At 40.7% G+C, this 27,216-nt stretch overlaps 2 protein-coding genes across 2 annotated transcripts; one reads left to right on the plus strand and one right to left on the minus strand.

The window, feature by feature from the left end:
- Positions 1–3,137: 3,137 nt before the first annotated feature.
- On the minus strand, positions 3,138–5,477 carry LOC126615257 (uncharacterized). The gene is made up of 4 exons (XM_050283071.1): positions 4,889–5,477; positions 3,744–4,786; positions 3,347–3,689; positions 3,138–3,268 (listed from the first exon to the last, which is right to left on the minus strand). The coding sequence occupies exons 1-4, from the start codon at positions 5,475–5,477 to the stop codon at positions 3,138–3,140; spliced, it is 2,106 nt and encodes a 701-aa protein (XP_050139028.1).
- Positions 5,478–17,325: 11,848 nt separating this feature from the next.
- LOC126616152 (cytochrome P450 89A2-like) lies at positions 17,326–19,073 on the plus strand. Its single transcript, XM_050284161.1, has one exon. The coding sequence runs from the start codon at positions 17,413–17,415 to the stop codon at positions 18,973–18,975; it is 1,563 nt and encodes a 520-aa protein (XP_050140118.1). The 5' UTR covers positions 17,326–17,412; the 3' UTR covers positions 18,976–19,073.
- The last annotated feature ends 8,143 nt before the right edge of the window (positions 19,074–27,216 follow it).

Raw genomic sequence — 27,216 nt, forward strand, 5'->3', positions numbered from 1 at the left:
TGCAAGGCAATGGACATGACAACTCACGGCAAAGAAGAAAGGATGCTGCCAGCTTTGTTTTTGCATGTGTGTGTGCTGTTTTTGTGCTCTTTCCACCTAGAAACAATCATTCCAAAGCCACCCAAAGTTATAAGTGGAAGACCAACCAGAAATCCACCTCATAGTGGTCCAATTTCTGCCATTCCTTGCTGTCCATTCACTACCAAAGTTGTAGAAATCTGCCAACTCCATTCCATTGCCGTGTGTGTGTGTTTGTGTTGTCATCATCACTTCCCACTCTTCCATGCTTTAATTTCTGATTCCTTGCTGCCCATGTGGTGTGTGTGTTGCTGTTTTCTTTCCTTCTTGCTGCCCATGTGGTGTTTATACTTGCACATGCATGTTCTTCATCCATTTAGCTAGCAATAAACACATTTTCTGCCATCACATGGCAGCTATGATGTTTGAAGTTGTAGGCCAACACTTTGCACACACACATGTAGATTTCTAGCCCATTGAATCATCAAATTCGTCCATCCTCATGTCTCCATGTTTGCACCATCCAATCTTGGCCCAAAAATGCTCCAAAGTGCTCCAAAATGCATCTTCTTGCATCCTTGGCCCATAGAACCTACAAACACACAAAAATGGCTTAAACTACTAACATAACTAAGAACTAAGAACATAAATGCACGAAAACAAACATACTAAGTCGCATATTTATGCTCCTATCAGCTCCGCCCTTGACCACCAATTCAAACGCTCTATTCCGGTGGAATATCTAGACAAGCCAAGCATAGAGATGGAGTCGATAGCCGAAGTGTCACAGGTTAGTGTAACTCCCACTTGGCAAAGTTCAATTATAGACTACTTGGTCAACGACACATTACCCACAGAAAGATTGGAGTCAAGGAAGCTTCAAATTAAGTCGGCACGCTACTATATGTGGAATGGCATTCTCGTCCGAAGATCCTACACCGGACCACATCTCCGCTGCCTGGCACCTCCCGATGACTTGAAGGTTCTAAGCTCAATCCACGAAGGCGTTTGTGGGAATCACTCTGGAGGTCGATCCTTAGCCCAAAAGGCTCTTAACGCAGGCTATTACTGGCCTACCATGCACCAAGATGCTAAGGAGTTAGTACAAAAATGCGACCGTTGCCAACGCTACAAACCAGTACCAGCACTACCCGCCAGTGAGCTACACCCGCAAACGAGTCCTTGGCCATTCATGCAGTGGGCAATCGACCTGGTAGGGCCTATGCCGCCTGCTACGGGGGGCAGATGCATGATGATCGTGGCAACCGACTATTTCACCAAATGGGTAGAAGCAGAACCCATGACAACCACGACTCAGACGGATATAGAGCGCTTTATATGGAGGAACATCATTTGCCGATTTGGCATCCCTCAGTCCATCGTCACTGACAACGGTCCTCAATTTGTGGGAAAAGATTTGGCAAAGTTCTTCCAAAAATACGGCATCAAACAACACATGTCCACACCAAGATATCCTCAAGGCAATGGGCAGGCTGAAGCATCCAACAAGACGATTCTCGACTGCCTCAAGAAATCCCTCACCGACAAAAAGGGAAAATGGCCAGATGAGCTCCCAGGATGTTTATGGGCATATCGCACCACCAAAAGACGAGCAACCGGTGAAACTCCTTTCTCTTTGGCGTTTGGTTCGGAGGCAATCATACCTCCCAACATCATCGTGCCAAGCATCAACACTCTATTGCTAAACGTTGAGCGGAACAGTAAAGAAATGGCCACAGATTTAGATCTGGCAGAAGAAAGGCGCGAACAAACCATCACCCGCATCGCAGCCTACCAGCAGCAGCTCATTTCCAGCTACAACAAAAGGGCCAAGATCCGGCAGTTCCAACCTGGAGACCTAGTCCTAAGAAAAGCTTTCATCACTGCCCGCAGAGAAGGCTCGAAAAAAATGGACCCCATCTGGGAAGGTCCTTACAAGATCAACAGAGTCGGCGGCAAAGGCAGTTATACTCTTGCTACCATGAATGATAAAGAGATCGAGAAGCAATGGAACGCCTACAATTTGAGGAAATACCATGTGTGACTTCACACTATATCAAGACCCGAAGACTCGAGCATCTCAACGGTCACCACCTCGTAAACCGAGGACTATCCAATCATCATGCAGTTTTTGCAACCAAGTTATTCGCTCATTTTATTTTTCAATAAAGAATTCAAAAGTAATTTGTAATTTGGCTTTAATATATGTCTACAACAACTTATTTCTTTCTGCATTTCAAAAGAAAATTACACCCCCCAAGGGACCAACTGTGCTCTCCAAGGAGGGAGGATAAACTCAACACTCCGAATATCCAGACGTGGATGAGCTTGGCTGCCCTAGAATGACTAGGTGCATGATGGCTTGCGCCGGGATTCCTAGAAGTAGCCACAATGGTCTGTTTCAAGGCTTAGCTAGTTGAAGGATTATGGGTCTATCGGCTTAATCCGCAGGGAACCGGGCCCTAGATACGGAGGGGGCACATTATGCAGCACACCCAATGGGCGGCTGCCCTGGAAACCTAAAGCTGCTACCGAGTGCACTAAGGTAGCCTACGGATTTCCAGAAGACTGCCTACGGCTTGCCCTTCGAGCAGTAGAACCACGCTAGACTTATGCAACCGCACATTATTGTGAAAGGTTAAACAAGTTAGCGTGCACACACGAAGATTTTATCCACTACCGACATGCTACGTAGTTGATAAGCTTCACCTCTGTCAAACGCAGAATAACTTATACCAAATCCTAAAGTGTTGTGATACTTGCTACACGGCCTACGGAATTGGAAAAATCCAAGGTTGAATAACCAAGTGGTTACGCGGATTCGTCTGCTTCTGTAAGTAAGGCATCCGGCTGCCAACCCTATGGTTAATAACTTTGCAGAAGTTTCTACATCAACACCTACGGTTGCATAGGCTATGTGGGCCTGTCTACTTATAGAAAAGTAGCACGCCTGCCACTGGCTTATAAGGTCTAAAGGTTAAAAAAAAAAATGGGAAAAGCAAAAGAAGCGAGTTTATTAAATTTTATAGCAAAATTGATAAACAACAAGCAAATACCAAAAGAGTTCAAGCAAAAGCAACAAAGGAAAGAAAAGGAAACCCTAAAAGCTACCTAGAAGACTACTCTTCGGTAGTTTGGACATCTCCCAACTGCTCGGTTGTTACACCTTCAGCAGCCTTGGTGTTCTCAGCAGCGGCATCCTCCGGACCTTTACCCTCGACTGTTCCAGCCTGGGTATCAACTCCTCCAGCTATTTCACCGATAGAAGACTCAAAGGTAAAATCGAGCAAGTCTTCTGGGGAAATAGAGAAGGTCTCGAAGTCTTTACCGGAAAACTCAAAGTCAGACGGCCGCCCATAGAGATGATCTACATAGCCCAGCTTGTAGAAATCAGATTGGTTCTGAATAAGCGAAGCCTCGAAACCATTTTTCTCACTCTTCAACTGCTCATTCTCCTCAAACAGGCAAGCACGAACTCGCTGCAACTCCTCAATTTCTTTCTTAAGATTGTCGTTGGTCTTCAAAACACCTTGAAGTTCCGACACTTGAGGCTCAAGCCTGTCAGCAACCTCTTTGAAGTGGATCGCTTGGTTGTAAGTAGCAATCAATTCTTCATCCTTTGCATAAGCAGCGGAGCGAAGTTCAGATATGGAGCGTTCAAGATCTCGAATCTGAGGTATGTAACGCTCGATTTCCTTCTCTGCACTTTCATTCTTTGTTTGGACCGCATCAAACCTAGTCTTCAAATCCATGATCTCCTGGTGAGCGGCCTCAAGCTGCTGAGAAGTGGGGTCAGAAGTATGAGATTCCTTCAAAGCAGCAAGCTCAGATTCCAATTTTTTGATTTTTTCAACCGAGGAATAAGCTTCGGCAGCCATAGTTCTTGCCATCTCTTTAGCAGCCTTGGTGTCCTCTTGGTCAAGGAACATAGACTCGGCTGCCAGAATTGTTGTTTTCTGCATCATGGCTAGCAGAGCAGTCTTCCTATACTCGGGTGTATGCTTTGCAAAAAGACTCGGACCAACAATCTCTTTGACGCCATCAACAAACTGGGCGCATACATCCATGTCTTCAAGAAGATCTGGTTTCAAAAGAGCACAAATCTTAGCAGCCTCCTCAGAAACGGCCTTGGCGGATTCTTCAAGCCTGCCTGAGCGAGCAGCTTCATTCTTATCAGCAGACGAGATGGTTGCAGCAGCGGAAGAAGCAGTATTCGGCGCCACTTTAGCAGACAGGGGCACCTTATCACTCTTCATAGTAGCAAGTCTCTTCAAGGGTAAGTCAGGTTTAGTCCCGGACGGACGTTTTGGCACAAACTTCGGTACCAAAGGCACGGAAGAACTTTTACGCTGAGCAATTTTTTCAGCAATCGAGCTAGCAGCCTTCGAAGCAATAGGCGTTACTGGCACAAATGTAGCAGTTCGTTCTTTCTCGCCCTTAGAGGAAGTCAGGTCAATCACAATCTTGGGAGCAGCCGGAGAATCCCCACGAGCAGTCTTCATTTTCTTCTCAGCAGGTATCTCTTGAGCAGGCGGGGAATGTTTCTTTTTCCCACCTTCATTGGTAGTAGGCTCCACCACAGTGATAGGACGAGCCATCGCGTCTGCCTTGATCCGTTTTATTTCTTCTTCTGGGGGTAGTCCACCTTTTTCCCTACGAAGAGGACTAAGCAGCCAACGCCACTCACGATACTCGGAAGGAATACCCAGAGCGACATGCACTTTTTTCATATCTGGAGAAACCCTAGGAGTTGAGCCAAATTCCGAATCTACAAAAAAAAAGAAAAAAAAAAAACAGAAGACAATCAGAAAATTGAAGAATGATTTGGCACTAAAGCAAAGCAGCCGAAAAGACTAAGCAGTCTGCTTACCAGATATGAAGACCGTTGATACACGCAGCTCGGGAGAAGAATCAGATTCCCATTCTCCACTTATCTCCAAAGTCTCTTTGGCCCAATCATGATCTCCTTTACTCGAATTATCAAAAAGCTTATGACGGATTCGCAGTTGTCCAACTCCATCAATACGACCTATGTCAAAGAAATACCAAAATTCGTTGGTGGTTAGTCCCAAGTCAAAGAATTGGTTCAAATTGTGGAACCCCACCATCACTCGGACCGCATTCGGGGAACATTGGGCAGGCGCACATTTCATAGAGCAAAGCACTTCTTGGAAGAAACGCGGTATAGGGAAAGTAAACCCTAACACAAAATAGTAAGGATGGAACTTGATAGTTCTCCGAGTTCCACTGCATGGTTCTCGGCTGCTACCATCTTTAACTCGTCTCACACGCACTCCCGACGGAATGGCATGCCAATACGTTTCAAGAAAATCTCTAAACAAATTGTCGGAGCTAATCTTGATGTGAGCAGCTTTGAAGTAGCCAATCTTGCTCAAAGACCCGCCTTGACGGTACAGCGGGGGCACACCATCATCATTCTTACGGCTCGAGGAAGACATGCTTGAAAATTCTACAAAAGTACAAGGAAGATTTGTTAGAGAGTTGTTAAAAAAAAAAAAAAAAAAAGAAAAGAAACAGCTCTCGGCAGCAAAAAAAAAAAAAAAAAAAAAAAAAAAAAAAAAAAAAAAACAAGAATTAGGCTTAAAGCCGCAGGACCAGCAAACCTGCCAGGCCCCACGGCCTGGCTTGCTTCAACGCCCAGCAAGAAAAAAAAATATATATTTGCATGGCATTACCATGCCATGGTTCACCAGATCAACCTATAACAAGTCTCTGATTCCCATCAGGCCAAGAATCAAGATCCAAAGATTCCAGAAAATCAAGAAGACAAGAAAAATAATTTTTTCTTACTTGGAAGCAACGAAGAGCGATCCTTTACACGGGCAAGACGTAGAAGATTGCTAGAGGAGGGGGAACAAATATCCTCTAAGCTCTCTTTTTCTCTTGTAAGGATGAATAAGTTTCACTCTAAAAGTTGATTTAACAATCCACTTAAGGTGGACTTAAATAAGCTTTGGGGAAATTTATTTCCTTTTCCTAGAAGGATTTAATTTCCTATTGAAAGAAAGAATCAACAACAAAATAGGAAACAGTTCAGAATTTCCTAAAGCAAGAAAATCTCTACACCTATTGCCCTTTTCTGCAAACAGCTCAACAGGTGTGGGGGCATTTGTGGAGCCAAAAATATTCACTAGGCGACACGTGGATTTGTGAACGAAAGAGGACAAAAATACCCTTGAGGTATATCGGGATTCCTACGCGCAAGTAGTGGGTAATCATCCTCAACCAATTCAAAAATGCTCCAGAAGAGGTAACTAATTCCAAATTATCTTATTTTAGGTAATTATTTCCAAAACTTAATTTCCCTAATATATTATTTAGTTAATTAATTATCTAAATAATATATTCTTCCCATATCTCCTAAAATCATCCCTTAATTACCAATTTGAAACATCCACTCAAACCTAAAAAATGGGATAGGGCCGGCTACCCCATTCAAAGTCTATTCCATCACCTTTTTTTCTACCTTTTCCACCTTTCCTTCCCTTTTAAATTAGCCAATCAATACCATAAATAATAAAATATCTCCTTTCATATTTAATTAGCCAATTAATTGGCTAATTAAACCTAAAATTAAACCTAAAAATCCCATAGTAACCGGCCACATTCCCTCCCATCTTTTCCCTACCTTTTTTTTTATTTTCCTCCACTTTATTACTCAAATAAAGCTAATCATTTAAGACCCCATTCATTTCTATTTTATTAGCCAATAAAGGGGCTAATAAAAAACCACAAATTGACTAAGAAAAGGGAAGGGTGTGGCCGGCCCTTCCTTGGTGAAAAATGGGGAAGCCTAATCCTATAAATAGGCTCCTATTCTCACCAAAAATTCATTCCAAACCTCTTGCAAAAATTCCAAAACACTCTAAACACTATTTCTCTCTAAATTTCTAACTTTGGCATCGGAGGTTCTTCGGCCAAAGCCCCCCCCCATTCATCGTGGGCGCGTGAGGCTTTTGGCCTTAACCTAAGGTGCTAGTTGTTTTGTAGGTGCAAAATCGTCCAAGATCGAAGAGGAGAAAATTTGCATCCACAACAACGAGCAGGAGCAGCAGGGCGACGATGAGATATCCCGGTCGACGGCGAGATCGGGTGGTGACGAAAGACCTCCATGAGGAGCAGAGGGATTAGAGAGAGAGATATGCAGTGGTGATGGGGAAAGGGCGGCGTTGATCTGGGAAAAGAGAAGGAAGGGGAGGTGAAGAGAGTGAAGAAGAGGGAGAAATGGGTCGGGGATTTATGGGTTTCTGTTTTTCTGTTTTTTGTTTTTCAAATAGAATTGGGGGTTTCAGGAAGGTGAGGGGTGGGGTGGGGGATTGTAGTGGAGGTGGAGGTGGAGGTGGGCGTGGGTAGGTTGGGGGGCTGCAGGGATGGATGGGTTTCAAGGTTTTTTTTTATTTTTTTTATAATAATTTAGAAGATTCAGATTTTTTTTTAAATTAAAAAAAAAAATTTACCACGTGGCACACATTTGGCAGCCACGTGGCACAAATGTGGCAGCTACGTCAGCACTTAACGGATCAATGGACGGAAAATCTAACGGATGTATTATTTTGAAATAAAATGGTACATGATGTATGAAAATGAAATGTTTTAAAGACGTTGTATGGGATTGTAATAGATCTCAAACCTGAGAGGCTACTATGTAATTTACCCTAATTTTTATTACGTGTGAAAAATTTATACTAATTTTTCGGCGCATGCTGAACCGTTAAATCTATTAGCGTATGATTATGTAATTTGGAAAATTTGGATTTTTAGTTTACTAGTGTGATTCAAGACAGATTTTATAACTTCAATATTTAGTAAGTGATTTGAGTGAGCTGTATTTGCTAGTTTTTAGCTTATAACTAATACAACTTTCAAATCTTGGAAGACATCTTCTTTATTTAGAGATTGCCCAAGAGCAAGGAGCATTTGAGAATCGATGGGAATGACTACACTACACAGGTACAACTCTCCTTTAATCTTGGCGTCACAGCTTTACTGATGGCTATTTCGAAATCCAAGTTACTGTATTTTGAACAAATTCGGTGGAGTAGTGTTTTTGTTTTTACCTTCGAATGTATGGAAATAGAAGAATAAACAACTCTTTGAAGACAACTTCTTTTCGACAAAGGTGTTCAGTTACCATTTTCGTTCACTGCTTAATTTGTTATACTATGCTTCGTCCCCAAAATTCGTCATCTGAAGTAATCTCAAGTTTTCAACTTCATGATTGGATTTGATGGTGGGGCGTTGAGATGCAGTGAATATGTGACATTAAAGTTGGGGATGCAAGCCATACGGTTGGTCAGATACAGATATGCTAATAGTATTAGCAACCAAATTTTTGCTGCAACAGTTCCATTTTTTCAGATGGAAAGTCTGACTAGCGTATTTATAATTTGATCTTTTGTAGGGTGGTGGTTCCGGCACCCAACAAATTGTGATCGAAGGCTCCTTATGTGATGATTATTACAAGATTCGGGAATATCTCTACTCACTATTTTATTTGCTTTAAGTAGAGATACATAATATCTAACGCCTTTGGGTGAACCATCATTTGATGCGGTGTTAATTTCCAGTGATTTTAGGGTACACAGTAAAGTTTAATTTAAATATAAGACTTATTTTCCGTTGAAGTTGTCATTTTGTTCATGCAAGATGGAAATCTTTTTCAGGAATCAGGAAACAAAGCATGTTTGAAGGGTTAGACACCCAATTGTCATGTTGTCCTCTTATACCAAGTCCCACACGGGTTAAATTCAAATAGCACCAAGACATTAATGCGGATGAAGCTTTTAACGGAAAAGATTTTTTTTTTTTTTAAATGAGGATTAGTTGTGGGGCCCATATCATATCAAAGTTTAACGATCCGAATAGTTTATTTTTCAAGTTACACCTCTTAGATCATCTTTGCAAAATATTAGTTAAATCGAAAATATTTTGATATCTAATTGAGTTCAAATAAATTGACGAACCCTTTTGTCTATAAGAAACAATGAAATTTCAATGAGATAATTAAATAGGCAAGTGGTTTCGGATTGAATTGAATTTTGCAAGGATGATGTATGAATCGAGACTTACAAAATAGACGGCACGAATCGTTAAATTTCAATGTAGAGTGGATCCCACAACTAATCCTTATTTCTTAAAAAAAAAACGATGATACATCCCTTAAATGGCATGTACCTACGAAAACAAAACATAACAAACAAATTACAGTTAGACATTTCAACTTTTTCACATGACAATATGCAGTTGAGTTTGGATAATGCCGCAAAACTGGCAAGTAAATTACACAATGCCATGCATTTTAGCTTCTTAACGAAGGGTAATGTTAGAGAGACTAAATTGGAAAACAAAATTTGCAAACTAAGGGGGGTGTAGTCATAATAGGATTTGATAGGATTTTAATAGACTTTAAAATCAAGGTGTAGTCAATTACAATTTTAAAAGATTTAGAAATCATGGTGTAGTCAAAGTAAGATTTAAGAGGATTTTAAAGAATACATCCATATCCAATGGTAGTCAATTAAGATTTTAAAGAATACATATAAATCCAGAGTTAGTGAGAATGCAAAAAATTTGATAGGATTTGAATGGGAGGGGATTTTGATGGATTTAAAGGTGGATCGTATATATACCAAATGCTATCAAGAATCCTACCATCCCCCATCTGATTTCTTTTCACGTCGGCAAACAGAAAAGAACCTCCCAACCCCTTCATCTTCATCTATACCTTCCTCTTCGGAACACATCTCATCGTCCTCTTCGACTTCGAATTCATCGTCTTCATTCTCATCTATCATGGATTTTTTTTTTCTTTCAAATTCTACTTGTAAACAACTATTGGGTTCTGGCAAGTTCTCTATTTTCTCAGAAAAGGAATAGTATTCCTCCATTTTTTGCCCTACCTGAGATCCGATGGTTCAATATTTTTTTAACATATCGCTGGAATCAGTTTTTTTCTCCCATGTTCTCCTCGCACGAAACCGATTTTCAATGGAAAATTGCCTCAAATCGCCAAAATTATCTCCATTACCCCAAACCCACATAACTTGCAGAAGCTCAATGAGTTCGGCGCTGGGGAAGTGGAGCTTGCCGAAAATTAATGAAATGTGGTTTCTAATGTTATGCTTGGTAGGTACTTGAAGGGCAGGAAGCTAGAGTGTGCATTGAAGTTTTGGAAAATGATGAGCATGGGATTGAAAATGAATGGAACTACCATGGTGAATATTTTTGCTACTTGCAGCTTGTGGTCAGTCTGGTAGACTGAGAAGGAAGGTTAGACACACTACTACAAAAGAGGCTATCACTGGCGAAGCAAAAACCGACAAGAACTTCAATTTCTGTTAGAAATTTGGTAAAAATCCGACATAAAACCATGCAATGTTGGATTGGAATAGCGACATCATTGCTAGCATCACGAAAGGGCTTCAATGTCAGCTTGTCAGCTTAATCCGCCATGAAGCAGCGTCGGTTAAAAGTGATATCGAACTTTACGTCGGTTAAAAACGACGTGCTATTCTAACATGATGGCGGTCATAGTCAACATCAAGTAGCAATTAAACTATAAAATATCCAACCCACTGTCAGTTTTAACCAACATCAGCTAACAATTAAATAAATAAAATATGCAAACTTATTTGCTTTCGTTTTCAATTAATAAATATATAAAAAGATCTGACTTTGCTTTCGTTTTCAATTAATAGTAATTAAAAAAATTATATAAAAATAATAATAAATTTCATTTATGGGCCAAAACAAATTCTTGCCTCTTCCGTTTTCAATGAACCATACTAATGGTCTTAACATGCTTCTTCCGCCTTATTTATATGTCAATGAAAACAATTTTAAGCAAACTTCATATTAAAAATAAAATTTCTAAGAACTATATATTAAATTGAAAATTAATAACATTTCTTAAAAATGTACAACACATACAAATTCTTGCCGCACTTTATTCCAGTATGCCACCAACTCAACCCATTGTGCAGCATTCACATCAGGAGGAGGGTGGCTGCACACCACGGCTGCTCTCTTAGTATAATACGGTTTTTAAAACTTATTTCTATACTCTTTGTGCGTATGCTCTGCAACCTAAAGATCATGTAGCGGATCATAGGCATTTTTGCTATATCTTCATCTTCAAAAAAAATATTCCCTACATCCATAAAAAAATCAAGCTAATTAATAATTATTATAATCATTGACTTATTCTTCTATTTTCAAATTTAAAAAAAAAAAATATATATATATATATATATGCCTTTATCCTATTCCAGAAAACTTCCTTATCTTGTTCCTTAATCTTACGTCAATCACTCATCAACGGGAGATTTTTGTAATCTCTAACCTCCCACTACATATTTTGAAAAGGCACTAGAAATATCACTAATGCATTTTCTAGACGAATCAAACGAACAAAGTTGTTTTGTCCATTTGGGAATTGAGGGTCCGCGCCTCTGTTGAGATGTTCCTTATTCATACAAAAAAAAAACAATTAAAAGCCAATAAACAAAAGTAAATTTTCAATTTAAGCATAATACTAGTTTAAACACAAAACAAAAACTGAAATTAATAATAATTCAAAAATGAACTAGCTTCGAACTCTTCCTCTTCGAAATGGAGTTCCTCATAATGTTGATCTTCACTTTGTTGATCTATAGCAAAAGTTAGTGGAAGGAGAATGAGTAAGGCTGAAATGGAGGAAAGAGAGGGAGTAAGGACGCACGAGCGCAAAACTAAAGAAGTAAACGAGATAAAGCGAAATGAAAGCACGGAAGTAATAGGGAAGAAATGGGTTTAAATATGGATAATAAGTTGGCGTCGGTTAAGACCGATAGTGGTTGTAAATGACGTCGAAATATGTACACTTTGCGTCGGTAAAAACCAACATCTACTCTGACACACTAACTAAAATGCACGTGGCGTCGAAATATTTGGACTTCACGTCGATTAAAACCAACACTAAGTCTAACACGACTTAAATGCACGTAGTCTGACACACTTGACTGAAAGGCAACTGGCGTCGAAATAGGAAAAAATTGTGTCGGTTAAAACCGACGTGAGCCTGACAGACTTGACAATGATTGCAAGTGGCGTTGAAATAAGAAAATTTTACGTCGGTTCAAACCGACGTTGAGCCTAACAGACATGACAGTGATTGCAAGTTGCATGGAAATAAAAAAAGTTGCATCGGTCAAAACCGACGTGAGCCTGACAAACTTGATTGTGATTGCAAGTGGCGTCGAAACAAACGTGAAAATTCCCGCCCAAAATATTTCAATTTAACACGGGGGAGAGTATATAAAGGTCATCAATCTATCACTTATAACTGACACTGGATTTCAAAATATTTAAAAAACTTAAAATATATGTTGGTCAGAACCGACGCAGGCTTTAAAATATTTAAAAACAATCACTAGTGTCGGCTAGAAGCGACACCTACTCCAACACCAACTTTATGTCGCTTAAAATTGACACAGTTTTTTTTAATGCAACACCAGTATTTAAAAATTATTAAAATCTATGTCAGTTATAAGCGACATTAACGAGCTAGGGTGTGAGCCATATCTTAGCTATAGAAATAAATTCTACAACCAAGATATGGTGAAAAATTAAATTAAATTATAAAGACTACACATACATTAGATAACAAAATCTTACAAAAAAATTATCAAATATGCAGAGGAATAACTATAGTGCACAAATTAATTCACAACAAAATAATAATTAAATTGTAACAATTCTTTCAAATGCATGAAATATATGCAAATGGAATGGATGAATGTACTTACTCCCTTCTAATCCCGTCAACACATACCTAAAGCACCCAAGCATGCACGTCTCATACCATGCTTATACCATTTGGCTCCGAATACCTTATAATATGAGTTAACTCCCGTTCATCCCTTAACCCAATTTTTGTAATTAAACTCTCAGTTTCCACTTTATTAAACATGCATTCCCCCTGACGCCTGACATATACAAGATTTCATTATTTTATAATAAATCAATTTGTATACTCAAGCCCTGCACCCTACGCCTGACATATACAAGGTTCATTATTTTATATTCAAGGCAAACTTCAGCCCTTGAATAGCCTCACAACGCAAACACTTTACAAACTCAACACAACTCTTTTTCTTGTTTTGCAATGCATATGTATATGCCATGTTCACAGAGATATCAATACTCACATTTTCTTTAACAAGCCTGTAAGTTTCAACATAAATCAAATTGATTAGTAACAAGAGTAATATAATCATAATATTAACAAAATAATAATCTTTAATGTAAATGATAAGCAATATATTACCATTTCTTCATTTTGTCGATCCTCCTTTTCCATTATGTTTCTATTTAATAACTCAGTGTTTAAATGGTTTGCTCAACTCAAATTTATTGCAATTAGACAAAGGAACACGGAGATTTAAGTGGCTCACCAATTTGGCTACGTCCACTAGGGTTGCATATGCATTTATGTTTTCACTATGTAAGAGAGATTTACAAAAAAAAAAAAACAATGAAGATGGCCTAGAGCCTTTACATAAGGTAAAAGAAAAGGATGGTGGGAAGAGTGGTATATGAAGAAGATGAGGTTTTGTTTCTTTTTCCCCGTGTGTTGTTGATGATGTTGTGTGTTGTTCTTCTCCCCGTTTCTCTCCTCCCTTTGCTTTTATGGATGAAGAAATGGAATCCTCCATTAAGCCTTAATGACATGTTTCACTTTGTTTTGCAATACTTGGACATCTTGTAATTGGAAGCAATCATTCCCATGCATGTGGACAAATACTCAAAAACCACGTTCAAAGTCTAAGGATTATGAATCCCACATCTCCAATTTTGGAGGGGATGAATCATCACCAAAGATTTAACTCTTACATTCCTAATTATTACAAACTTGCCAACTCACTCTCATGTAAACTTCCACCTCTTCACCCTAATCATTAACTTCTATTAATTATCACCTCCACCTCATCCTTGGGAGAAAAATGAATCAAGCAAAAACTACTCAAATAATCCCACCTTAAGCTCGGCTATAGCAATGATAATTGCCATTAGCAAGTAAAAACAACTTTTAAGGCCTACCAAAAACAATCTAATACATGTATAAGTTACCTACAAAATTACAAAACTACAATGAGGATGGCAAACACTAGAAACCTCTCTAGTTAGAGAAATTTGAGTTTAAAAGTACAAGCTAGGCTTAGATATATTCTTGTAGTGAAGGAATCCCTACTAACTTACATGTCGAAAATACAAGTTCTTGTACCTATAATATATAAAATGAAATTAAAAAAAATCATTACATTTGAAATAGATATAAGTACTTGCACACACATTTATATAACCATTTATTTATTTTTAAATACGGGGTATTACAAGACCCATAAGTGAACACACATTGGAACATTGGAGTTGTTTGAGTCACAACAACTGCATGATTTCATTAAAAATGATCTGACAGCTCTGCGTGTGATTTTCAATTTTTTCAAAATCCTAATATGTCACAGCCCGTTCCGAGATTATATAAATATTGGGGACTTGAAATGACAGAATTACCCTTAGAGGGTATTAAGGTATGTATGTGTGTATGTTGGACATATTTCCTTCATTCCTAAACTTTTGGAAACAAATTATTAAGTGGGATTTAAAATGTTGGATTGTTTGTGTGGTTAGGGAACTAGGAAGAGAAATGAATGGTCATGATTTGTGAGGGAACACGCACACATTTCCTTCTCTCTCACTCACCCTGTGTCTCTCTCTCTCTCTCTCTCCTCCTTTACGGATCTCTCTCACTCTCTTTCTCTCGAATTGTACGGCCACACCCAAGGACTCTCTAAACATCACGGATTGAAGCTAACAAGGTATGGTTCTTCATCATTTTGACGTTCTGAGTTGAATGGTACTAGTTTTAGGAAGTGAAACCCTCAAAATCATCGTGAAACCCTAACCCCAAAATTGTGCACTGTTCATGCACACGTAAAATCTTGCATTTCAGGAAATTCTAATCTTATAGTAAGCTTAGTGAGGTCCCAAGGAATTTCGGAGTGCTTCGTTTGAAGGTTTTGGACGTCAGGATCGTCGGGTTCGAAGTTGGCCGAATTGGAGGATTTTCCCGACGAAATTTCAGAGGTTTTTAAAGGTATAGATCCCTTCCCCTCTTAATTTAGAGCTCGTAGGTGAAAATTTCATGAAAAATGGTGAAGAAACGAGTGAGAAAGGTCGAGTTGCAGGTTTCCGGCGCCGGCGACACTGTGCTGGCGACGCGAGGAAGAAGAAGCGCGCGTGGGGGCGCGTAGGTCCGTGCCACCCACGGCGCGTGGGGCTGCGTGGAAAACCCAAAAATTTTTCTAAAAATTTGTCGACGTCTATGACGTCGAGTAGGTCGATGTGGTATATTCACATACCCAAATTGAGCACCGTATGAGAAGTTATTTCGAATTGTTGATTATGTGTTTTAATTAACGTTTCTATAGTTGTTTTGCATATAGGTGACACCTATCCCGAGGACGAGCGCATCCAAGGACGTCACGGGGGTTACGACCAATCGACTTACCAGTGAGTGGGCAGTTTTTGTTTTCGTATTACCTATATACTATTGATTTTTTTCCCATAAAATGAATTTATATGAAAATACGTTTTAAAATGCCATGCATGCATATTATGAGATATTTGAATTGATAATTGATGCATATATATATATATATATGAATTGATGTTGTGGACGCACAGGTGAGTGTTACATTATTCATACGATTTATTTTATGTGAATTGCATTGAAAGCTCATAACTTGCACCCTTGGTGTTAGTGCTTATATTATTCACTGCACCGCACGCTCGCCTTGGATCCAAGTAGGTGAATGTCATACATACCATGTGAGGGTTCCGACATGCTAGTCGTATAGATCGCTAGAGGTGATTCCGACTAGTGGGTAACCTTAGTTTATGCGTGCCGATGATTGATGAGAGAAGCACTAGAGCATATTCTTACACCTTTCCATCGTACAGACTACCTTACGTAGTTCCGAGTGACGTGCAGAGTAGGGCCGTATAGGTCACTGTGGTGACTCCGGCTAGGGGGAATACTGAGCTATAGAATTAGCCGTACAAGACCATTGTAGGGTCTCCGGTTATTTCATTATATCACCTGTCATATTGATGCATCCATATTTTTAATCATTGACATTATTGCTTGGCATAATTACTGGATTTTGATAAACTTGATGCTTTGAGCAATTTGAGTAAATATTATGCTACTATGTTATTTTTTGGGAAAGTATACAGGTTTTACAGAGAGGGGTTAGAAATGTTTTAAATGAAATGTTTTGGAAAATCTTTGGTTTTACTGACCCACTCAACTTTGTTTTGCGCCCCTCCAGGTTCTAGTTAGCAGTTGGTGGCTCACGAGGTCCTTTTCGGCGTTCTGATAGACGTCCTGCATGTAGGACTCACCTGCGGGTGTTGTACTTTTAATTATAGTCCTACTTGACTGCACCTAGTATCTACGCTCTGAAATTGTGTGTTTTACTTTGTAACCTCACTCTAGTATGCTAGTTGGTTATTACTGCTAGTGGTTGGTTTAAATTCCTTCATATTTCTCATATCTTTTGTTTCCGTGTCGCACTTTTGGCTACGTCACGCTCACGTGACGGCCAGCACGTCTTGATTCTAGGATTGGGGTGTGTCATAATAAATCTATGGAAGAAATCTATACAAATCCACAAAAATCATAATGAAAATCCATATAAATCTTCTAAAATCCATAGAGAATTATAAAGTCTATTAAAATCCTTTGAAATCTATCACTAAAAAAAATTCATTAAAATTCTCTGAAATCCAAATTGACTACACCCCTAAATGATGTGTCACAAATATAAATGAGTACGTTTATCAACGCTTAAATAATAAACTAATTAACAACTTCTATGTTTTTGTTTTCAAAATTTTATTTGATAAATTTAATTTCTATAGCGTTACTCTTTAACAAAACAATATGTGATTGCCCGGCCCATGACTAGATTTCGAAGTCAATGTCAACGTTCGTCAGCAATTACATCACTCCAAAATTTCTGAAAAATCGAAGTATGAGTTTTCTTGCTCCACGAGGACAGAAAGGGATCCTTCCATCTGAGCCAACCAGGCATAAAATCTAAATCTTTAAAATTTAATCTTACGATTAAAATTATTATAATTTTTAATATTTTTTTTTATTTTTAATCGTTATATCAAATTTTAAGTGTTTATATTTTTTGCTTAGTTAGAAGGAATCTGAAGATTATCCTTTCCCACCCTACATTATCCAACTCTCTATAAAATATAGAAAATAATAATTTATTAAGCAAAGGCATTTGCCCATCGTCTGATTGCTGACGATTCACCATGGAAACCTGGTTCCTTATCCTCACCGCCCTCTGCGTCTCCTTCCTCCTCAAAGCCCTTCTTTCTCTATTCCTACCCACTTCCATCTCCAAACCCAAGCCCCCTCCTGGGCCCCGCTACATCCCCATCATCAGCACCTTGTTATTCCTCCTCAAATCCTTCTCGGAGCTCGAGCCTATCATCCGCAAACTACAGGCCAAACACGGGCCCATCATCTCCCTCCGCTTCGGCTCCCGCTCCGCCGTCTTCATCGGCGACCGCTCCCTCGCCCACCAAGCCTTAATCCAGAACGGTGCCGTGTTCGCCGACCGCCCCCGGGCCTTGGCCACCAACGAGTACGTCAGCAGCAACCAGCACAACATCAGCTCCGCCCGATACGGCCCCACTTGGCGCCTCCTCCGCCGCAACCTCACTTCCGAAATCCTCCACCCTTCCCGCGTCAAATCATACGGCAACGCCCGCAAATGGGTTCTCGACATCCTAGTCAACCGCCTCAAAACCGAGTCTCAATCCCAGTCCGAATGCGGCGGCGGCGGTGGTGTCAGGGTGGTCGACCACTTCCAATACGCCATGTTCTGCCTCCTGGTTCTGATGTGCTTCGGTGACAAATTGAACGAAGAGCAAATCAAAGAAATCGAGCGCGTTCAGCGCCAACAACTTTTGAGTTTCGGGCGGTTCAACATCCTCAATTTCAAGCCGAAATTGACCAAGATTCTCTTAAAAAATCGGTGGCGGCAATTCTTCAAAATCCTCGAGGAACAACGAGAAGTGCTCGTCCCTCTGATTCGAGCACGACAAAACAGGGCAAAACAGGGCAGCAAAAACGATGACAAAGACGATGAATTTGTGTTGTCGTACACTGATACGCTGCTGGACCTCGAGCTTCCCGACGGCAACGAAAAGCGGAAGCTTTCGGAGGGAGAAATGGTCAGCCTCTGCTCAGAGTTTCTGAACGCCGGCACCGACACGACTTCCACCGCACTGCAGTGGATCATGGCCAACGTAGTCAAGTACCCACAAGTTCAGGAGAAGCTGTTTGCGGAGATTAAAGGGGTTATGGGGGAAACGGAGGAGGAGGTGCGGGAGGAGGTCCTGCATAAGCTGCTGTATCTGAAAGCCGTGATCTTGGAGGGGCTGAGGCGCCACCCGCCGGGGCACTTTGTGCTGCCGCACGCGGTGACCCATGACGTGGTTTTGGGCGGACACCTGGTGCCCAAGACGGGGAGTGTTAATTTCATGGTGGCGGATATAGGGTGGGACCCGCAAGTGTGGGAGGACCCCATGGCGTTCAAGCCGGAGAGGTTCTTGGGCAGCGGCGGAGAAGAAGAAGGGTTCGATTTGATGGGGAGTAGGGAGATTAAGATGATGCCGTTTGGGGCAGGGAGGAGGTCCTGTCCTGGGTCTGGATTGGCGGTGCTTCACCTGGAGTACTTTGTGGCGAATTTGGTGTGGAAATTCGAGTGGAGAGCTATGGACGGAGATGACGTGGACCTGTCTGAGAAGCAGGAGTTTACTATGGTGATGAAGAATCCATTGCAAGCCAACTTAATCCCAAGAAGTTGATGTGTGCGAGAATTCTGTTTTAATTCTTCGACGCATGTTTAGCTGTTAAACTCGTATGATCTTCATTGATTATCTAATCTCGAATATTTGGGTTTTTAGTTTGCTTATGTGATCCAACGCAGATTTTATAATTGAATATAAACATATCCTGATAAAAATTAATTATACGATTTACGATGAACGGATGTGATTTAAAGATTTCCGAAATGATCTTGCGAGAATCCTCCCTTCTGTATTTGGTGAGTGACTTGGGTGAGCTGTGCTGCTGCCATGAGTATAAGCCATGTGCTGCTGACATATAATCCATGTGCTGCTGACATGGTGAAAGGACTATTCTAAATGAAACCCATGAAGTCCTGTCGAAGATGGGCAGAAGAATATTGCATGATCTCACATTATTTATTGCATGCGTGTACTATTGTTTATGGCATGCGGGTGTATGTAAAACTGTATAAAAACCATACTGCAATAATGCAGATTTAAAGAAAGCCAAACCATACTCCTTGATGAGTTTATGCAGTTCACAGTTTTCGAACCCTAGCTTAAACTCTTTCATGGTATCAAAGAGCTAAAGTCTAGCGACAATAATTTTTTTTCCCCGTTCTCCCATGGCTTCTCAATCTTCCTCTCCCATTCCCTTTCCTAATGTCTCCAATTTTCTCACGATCAAACTTGATCGTACCAACTACCCTCTCTGGCAAGCCCAAATGCTACCTCTCCTCCGCAGTCGAAATCTGGTTTCCTTTGTTGATGGAACTAGTAAGTGTCCCCCAGCATTGCTGACAGATGAGGATGGAAACATCACTGACAAAGTCAACCCTGATTTCGACACTTGGATACAACAGGATGCAACTGTTATGTCATGGATCAACTCCTCCGTCCATCCTACCGTGCTTGCTGCTTTAATTGGGAAAACCAGCTCCCACTCTGCCTGGACAACACTACGTGATCGTTATGCTTCTCAGTCCACCGGTCGCCTTCTCCAGCTTCGTAGTGAGTTGATGAATACTCACCGAGGTGATTCTTCCATTTCTGAATTTTTGGATAAAATTAATTGTCTCGCAGATACCCTCTCTCTCTCTGGTGCTCCCGTTTCCGACTCCGACATCGTTGCCATCATCCTCAACAACGTTGGTCCGGCCTATGAAAGTACCGTTGCTTCCGCTCAAGCCCGTGATGAGGCTATTACCTACAGTGCTTTGGAAGCCCTCCTCCTTGGCGCTGAAAGACGACAGCAAATACATTCCGCGTTTGGTACTGACAGTGGGCTCACTGTCCTTGCCGCCGCTCGCAATGGCAACCGCGCACCTGCATCTTCTCGAGGACGAGGATCCTCTACTGGCTTCCGTGGTCGTAGTAACTTCAATACTGGTCGCGGCTCTACCAATCGCCACTACAGCTCCTCACCCTCTCACCAAGGTTCCTACTATCACCAAGGGTCCAACTCTCACCAAGTATCCCACTCCCGCCCACATGATGGGATTCTTGGCACCTCTCCTTCCCAAGGTACTTTTACTACAAGCCGGATTCAATGCCAAATATGTAATCGTTATGGTCATTCTGCGATTGACTGCTTCAACCGCCTAAATATGTCTTATGAGGGACGTGTCCCTGCACCACGTCTTCAAGCCTTTGCTGCTCGTGCTCCTCCTGCTTCTGCAACAGCACCTGCCATACAGGAATGGCTGTTTGACTCCGGGGCCAATGCTCACATCACCAATAATCTAGCTACTGTTGCGCATCCTCATCCTTATACTGGCATGGACCAAGTCAATGGAGTTGTTGGTGGCACAGGTTTGCAAATTTCACACATAGGCAACACTTCCATTCGTACACCTACCTCTACTTTCACATTACCTAATACACTACTATGCCCTAATGCATCAACCAATATTATTTCTATCCATCGTTTTACTACCGATAATAACTGTTCTCTAACCTTATATCCCAACTCATACTGTGTTCAGGAACTCCACACGGGGAGGATGCTTTTACAAGGCCCGAGTAGGAATGGATTCTACCCTTTTTCTGGTGTTTCATCTTCCATTAAAGGCGTGTCTGCATTTTTAGGAACTAGAGTGTCCAATTCAATTTGGCACTCTAGGTTAGGTCATCCATCTTCTCATATTTTGCAAAATTTGGTTTCTAGGAACAAATTGCCTATTAAGGGCGTTGTAACTAGTGAGTTATGTCACTCATGTCCCATGGGCAAGAGTCACAAGTTACCTTTTCCATTGTCTGTCTCTAGGTCTTCATCTCCTTTACAATTGGTTCATTCCGATGTATGGACTTCACCTTCTTTTTCTATCAATGGTTTTAAATATTATGTCGTGTTTATTGATGATTTTTCTCGCTACTCTTGGCTATATCCCTTAAAATTAAAATCTGATGTTTTTCTCACTTTTGTGTCCTTTAAGAAATTGGTTGAAAACATGTTCCACACTACAATTAAATCCTTTCAAACTGATGGAGGAGGGGAGTACGTAAACAACAAATTCAAAATTTTTTTGACTCAACATGGCATTCTACATCGTTTTACATGTCCACATCATCCTGAACAAAATGGAATTTCCGAACGTAAACACCGTCATATCGTTGAAACTGGTCTCACTCTTCTTGCTCATTCCTCCTTACCAACTTCTTTTTGGGATGATGCTTTCCATACAGCAAACTATTTGATCAATCGTTTACCCACTAAAGTTCTCCATGATGAGTCTCCCTTTCAAAAACTGTTTCAAAAATCTCCTCAATATGATTTTCTTAAAGTTTTTGGGTGTGCATGTTTTCCATTTCTTCGTCCTTATAATACTAACAAGCTGCAATTTCGCTCCAAACGTTGCATTTTCTTAGGTTATTCATTAAATCAACAAGGTTATAGGTGTTTAGATACGTCCACAGGTCGCATTTTTTTGTCACGCCATGTCCTATTTGATGAAACCAATTTTCCATACAAAGAATCCATTTCTACAACGTCCTCATCCTCCCAATCGTCTATGGTACTGAACATTGACCCCTCTTCTTTCCATTATCCCTCTAGGAACCCCATTTTCCCAACTGTACCACCAAACCCACATCCGTCCAACTTATTCCCCATATTATCTCACCCACCTAACCCTAGTCCTATTCCCTGCCCTTTACCACCACATCCGCACCATCACATGCATCCCACTATACCATCCCCCCAACCTAACCCTATTTCCTCTAATTTCCCACCAAATCCGCACCTCCCTGCCCCTTCTTCCATTCCATCCCCTACGACTGCAATGGGTGTTGCTCCTGTCTCACCTTCCTCTCAGAGACAAATTCAACCTGTTCACTCCATGGTTACACGCTCAAAGGATGGCATTCAGAAGCCAAACCCCAAGTATGCTCTTGTTTCTGATGTGACTAATGAACTTGTTGAGCCCTCTTGTTTTACACAGGCAAATAAGTCTCCCGAATGGCGTATGGCAATGGCAGAAGAGTTCAATGCTCTACAAAGCACAGGAACGTGGTCCCTAGTTCCTTCTCATCCCTCCATGAATGTCCTACCAAATAAATGGGTCTACCGTATTAAACGGAAATCTGACGGTTCCATTGAAAGATTTAAAGCACGTCTTGTTGCCAATGGTTTCCATCAACAAGAAGGGCTTGATTACAGTGAGACGTTTAGTCCCGTCGTCACTCATGCTACCATCAGGATCATTCTCTCCGTGGCTCTTCATTTTAACTGGCCAATTCGCCAACTTGACGTCAAAAATGCGTTCCTTCATGGCTCTTTAAATGAAGAAGTCTACATGCGCCAACCTTCTGGTTTTGTCGATCCGCAGTTTCCGTCACATGTATGCCGTCTTCGCCGGTCCTTATACGGCTTAAAACAGGCTCCACGTGCCTGGTTTCAGTGCTTCTCTCACCATCTGGAGGAGCTCGGCTTTCAAGCCTCCATGGCAGATTCTTCGCTGTTCATTTTCTGCAATGGAACTAATGTCATTTACTTGCTCATTTACGTTGATGACATCCTCGTCACCGGTAATAATCCAGCTCACATCTCCACCTTGATTCATCAATTGGGTCGAAAATTCTCCATGAAGGACCTTGGTCCCTTGCATTATTTTTTGGGAATGGAAATTACGAGAACGCCAACGGCCATGTACTTAACACAGTCAAAATATATCCTGGACCTCCTCAAACGAACTCAGATGGCTGACGCCAAACCCTTGTCTACTCCAGCCCTCCCTGGCCGCAAGCTTAGTTTGTATGAGGGCGAGCCCTTGGCGGATGGAACAACCTTTCGAAGTATTGTTGGGGCTCTCCAATATCTCTTATTCACACGTCCGGACATTGCTTTCGCTGTGAATCAAGTCTGCCAGTATATGCATTCGCCCACCACTACACATTGGGTTGCCGTCAAACGCATTCTTCGCTATTTGAAAGCCACTCATGATCGCGGTCTCGTTTATAAACCCAGTTTTTTTGTCCCTCACAGCATTTGCCGATGCTGACTACGCTGGTGACCCTGATGATCGTCGCTCCACTGGTGGTCATTGCATATTTCTAGGGGATAACTTGGTCTCCTGGAGTTCTAAAAAGCAGCGCGGCGTGTCTCGCTCAAGTACGGAGGCCGAGTATCGCCAAATGGCCTACACAGCTGCCACCTTATCTTGGTTCAGACACATTTTTTGTGATCTTCGTCTTCCTCTCACTCCACCAAAATTGTGGTGTGACAATATCAGTGCACTGGCAGTGGCTTCCAATCCCGTTTATCAGGCTCGTATGCGTCATGTGGAAGTTGATTATCATTATGTTCGAGAGAAAGTCACTAGAAATGAACTTGTTGTGGGATATGTTTCATCTACTGACCAACTTGCCGATCTCTTAACAAAGGGCTTGTCCACCGCACGGTTCAGTTATCTTCTTTCCAAGCTTCCTGTTCGTCCGCGCCCACTCAGCTTGCGGGGGCGTGATAAACCAAATATTCAGTTCAAACTACCTGAGTATAAGCCATGTGCTGCTGACATATAATCCATGTGCTGCTGACATGGTGAAAGGACTATTCTAAATGAAACCCATGAAGTCCTGTCGAAGATGGGCAGAAGAATATTGCATGATCTCACATTATTTATTGCATGCGTGTACTATTGTTTATGGCATGCGGGTGTATGTAAAACTGTATAAAAACCATACTGCAATAATGCAGATTTAAAGAAAGCCAAACCATACTCCTTGATGAGTTTATGCAGTTCACAGTTTTCGAACCCTAGCTTAAACTCTTTCACTGTCCTGGGTCTGGATTGGCGGTGCTTCACCTGGAGTACTTTGTGGCGAATTTGGTGTGGAAATTCGAGTGGAGAGCTATGGACGGAGATGACGTGGACCTGTCTGAGAAGCAGGAGTTTACTATGGTGATGAAGAATCCATTGCAAGCCAACTTAATCCCAAGAAGTTGATGTGTGCGAGAATTCTGTTTTAATTCTTCGACGCATGTTTAGCTGTTAAACTCGTATGATCTTCATTGATTATCTAATCTCGAATATTTGGGTTTTTAGTTTGCTTATGTGATCCAACGCAGATTTTATAATTGAATATAAACATATCCTGATAAAAATTAATTATACGATTTACGATGAACGGATGTGATTTAAAGATTTCCGAAATGATCTTGCGAGAATCCTCCCTTCTGTATTTGGTGAGTGACTTGGGTGAGCTGTCATTGCTCCTTGCTAGTCACTTCTCAAATCTCTTCCTCTTCTTTTACTGTTTATTTAGAGACCGCCCAACAGCAAAGAGTATTTGAGAATTGATGAGAAGCCTACATAGGTACAAGTCTCATTTAATCTTGGTGTTACAGCTTAGCTGATGGTTAATTTGAAATCCAAGTTAATTGCGGGTCTGAATAAATTGGATGGAGTAGTGTTTTTGTTTTCAACTGTTCATATATATGGAAATGGAGGAATAAGCAACTCTTTGAAGCCAACTTCGCGAGCGCAAGGCTGCGGAGGAATGGTATGACGCCTCTCATTGTGTGTGCTCTAATGTTCTTAAGATGCAAGTGTCTTTGGCTTGGGATCCACCCACTCCACTGCAGGGAGGGTGAGGCTTAATGTTTACGGTTTTCGGATCGATGCTCCTAGAAATATAGATAGATGAGGAGTTTTTTGAGATAACATCGGTGATTGCCTTGGAAGGTTTTTTGTCAACTTGGGCAAGGGGCAAGCGATCGATGCTGATGTTTGGGGGCTAAATTTTGGACTAAAACTTCCAGTTGACAATAGTATATAAAGATTGTGCGGAGATGAATTCCGCTTTAGTGGTTAATTACAACTGATACCAATTTCATTCCCTTGGAAACATCAGTGCAGACAACTTATGACACGTATAACTGAATGTGAGTTAGTGCATGTCTACCAATAGAAGAACATGATGACAAATAAAATTGTCAACTGGAGCTATGTTATGGATCTTGAGTACCATAACATAGCTTCAGTTGACAATTTTATTTACTTTTGTATTTACTTTTGGCTTCACTCGATTGAATTCAATCAATGGATTACAATTCGAAAATAGAAGGTTAGGCAAAGCAACGAGTGGAGAAGAACCCGTTAATTTATCAGATGTTCATAATGAGGTTGAAGGGATTTTTAATGATATTTCAGTATTGTAATATTTTCGATATTTTAACTGTGAAATTTTTAGTTAAAAATATAAAAATAAAAATTTAAAGATTAAAAAGCTAGTATCTTATACTCTATAACACATTAGTTTGTCGAAAAAAGTAGTAGAAAGATGAGATATAATTTGCAACAACATCGAATTATTTTGCGTATTAATTAACGAAAATGTTGCAAAACCTTTAGATGTGATTTTACTGTTTATTAGGTCTCGGACAATTGTAATGCCTTCATCATCCCATTTGAAACTCATAGGTATTGATAACCCACGGAATAACTCATTGGACACGACAAATGTCGAACTGTTGTCAGCTCTTTGAACAGAGATTTGTATATACCATTATGCTTCATCATATTAACATTTCACCAGCTGCCTCAGGTTGGTGGTGATATAAGGATGGAAAACTTGATGAAGGCGCTGCTAGTTTGATACTCGACATGAGGCCTTCAAAAGTCGTATCGACTGAATTGGTCGTAAGTAGAAGTCTGCTAAATTAGTTTATAGTTTTATCAATCTTGACGTCAACTGAGACTATGTTCCATCTCTAATTCAGGTTCATGAAGTGTGCATTGTTCGGGCACTCAACAAATTGTGATCGAAGGCCCCTTGTGTGAGGATTATTACAAGATTCGGGAGTATATATCTCAACTCCGTTCGAGTGAAATTTCGATAAAATCAAGGGAGAGACTGAGAGCATGCGAGCAAAAATGGAGGGATATGAAGAAGTTTAGGTATGTTGAATGGTTTATGGATTTGCAGAGATAGAGAAATGAGAGATGGAGGAACTTGGTGGGTTTCAGTTTGGAATCGAAGAAGGGAGAAGGCTCTAGAAGGTTTCAAAATGACGAAGCGAGAGGGCCGAAGGGAAATTGCCAAGTTTGTTTGAAATAGGCTCTAGAAGTTTTCATTGTATTATAGGAATGAGCCCATTCATTCATCCAAATTGGTGGGTTTCTAATCCCCCAGCAATGCCCAACCATTGTATAATAGAAAAGGGTCGGTCTCGGGCCCCGTGGGTCTGAAGATTTGGAATTGCCCCATCCTGGATATATCACCTTCCCGTCCCGCCCCGTTCCGCCCCGCCTCATTTACTCTCTAAAAAATTTGGACCCGCCGCATACCCGGCCCGAACCTTGATTACCCACCCTGACCCACGAGTTCTCTACCTGTTTCGCCACCCCTACCTTGAACTATCTCCTCCGTAAAAATTAGGTTCTTGAATTATTTTTTTCGGCAAAAGAAGTCCCTAAATTCATTACAAATTGCTAATTTCATCTCTATTATTATATTCAAAGGTATTTTATCCAATGTTTCGTCAACTTAAGTCACTTGACACATTTTAAAATGTAATACCGTCATTTTCTCACCTATAAGCCCTTACCATTTCATAATCTAATGTCTAATTTACCCTTCAAAGTTAACTCCACATACAATTCTTTGTGAAATTTACCAATCTACCCTCTAATATGCATCATATGCAAGTAACGTAACTTAAAATTGACAGAAAATTGAATATAGTAGATTCGAATCTAATATTAGAGATATGATTGACAGATTTTTATAATTCAATGACTGATTTTTCTAAAAAATTAG

Source organism: Malus sylvestris, chromosome 1, assembly GCF_916048215.2.
Source record: "Malus sylvestris chromosome 1, drMalSylv7.2, whole genome shotgun sequence".
NCBI lineage: Eukaryota > Viridiplantae > Streptophyta > Magnoliopsida > Rosales > Rosaceae > Malus > Malus sylvestris.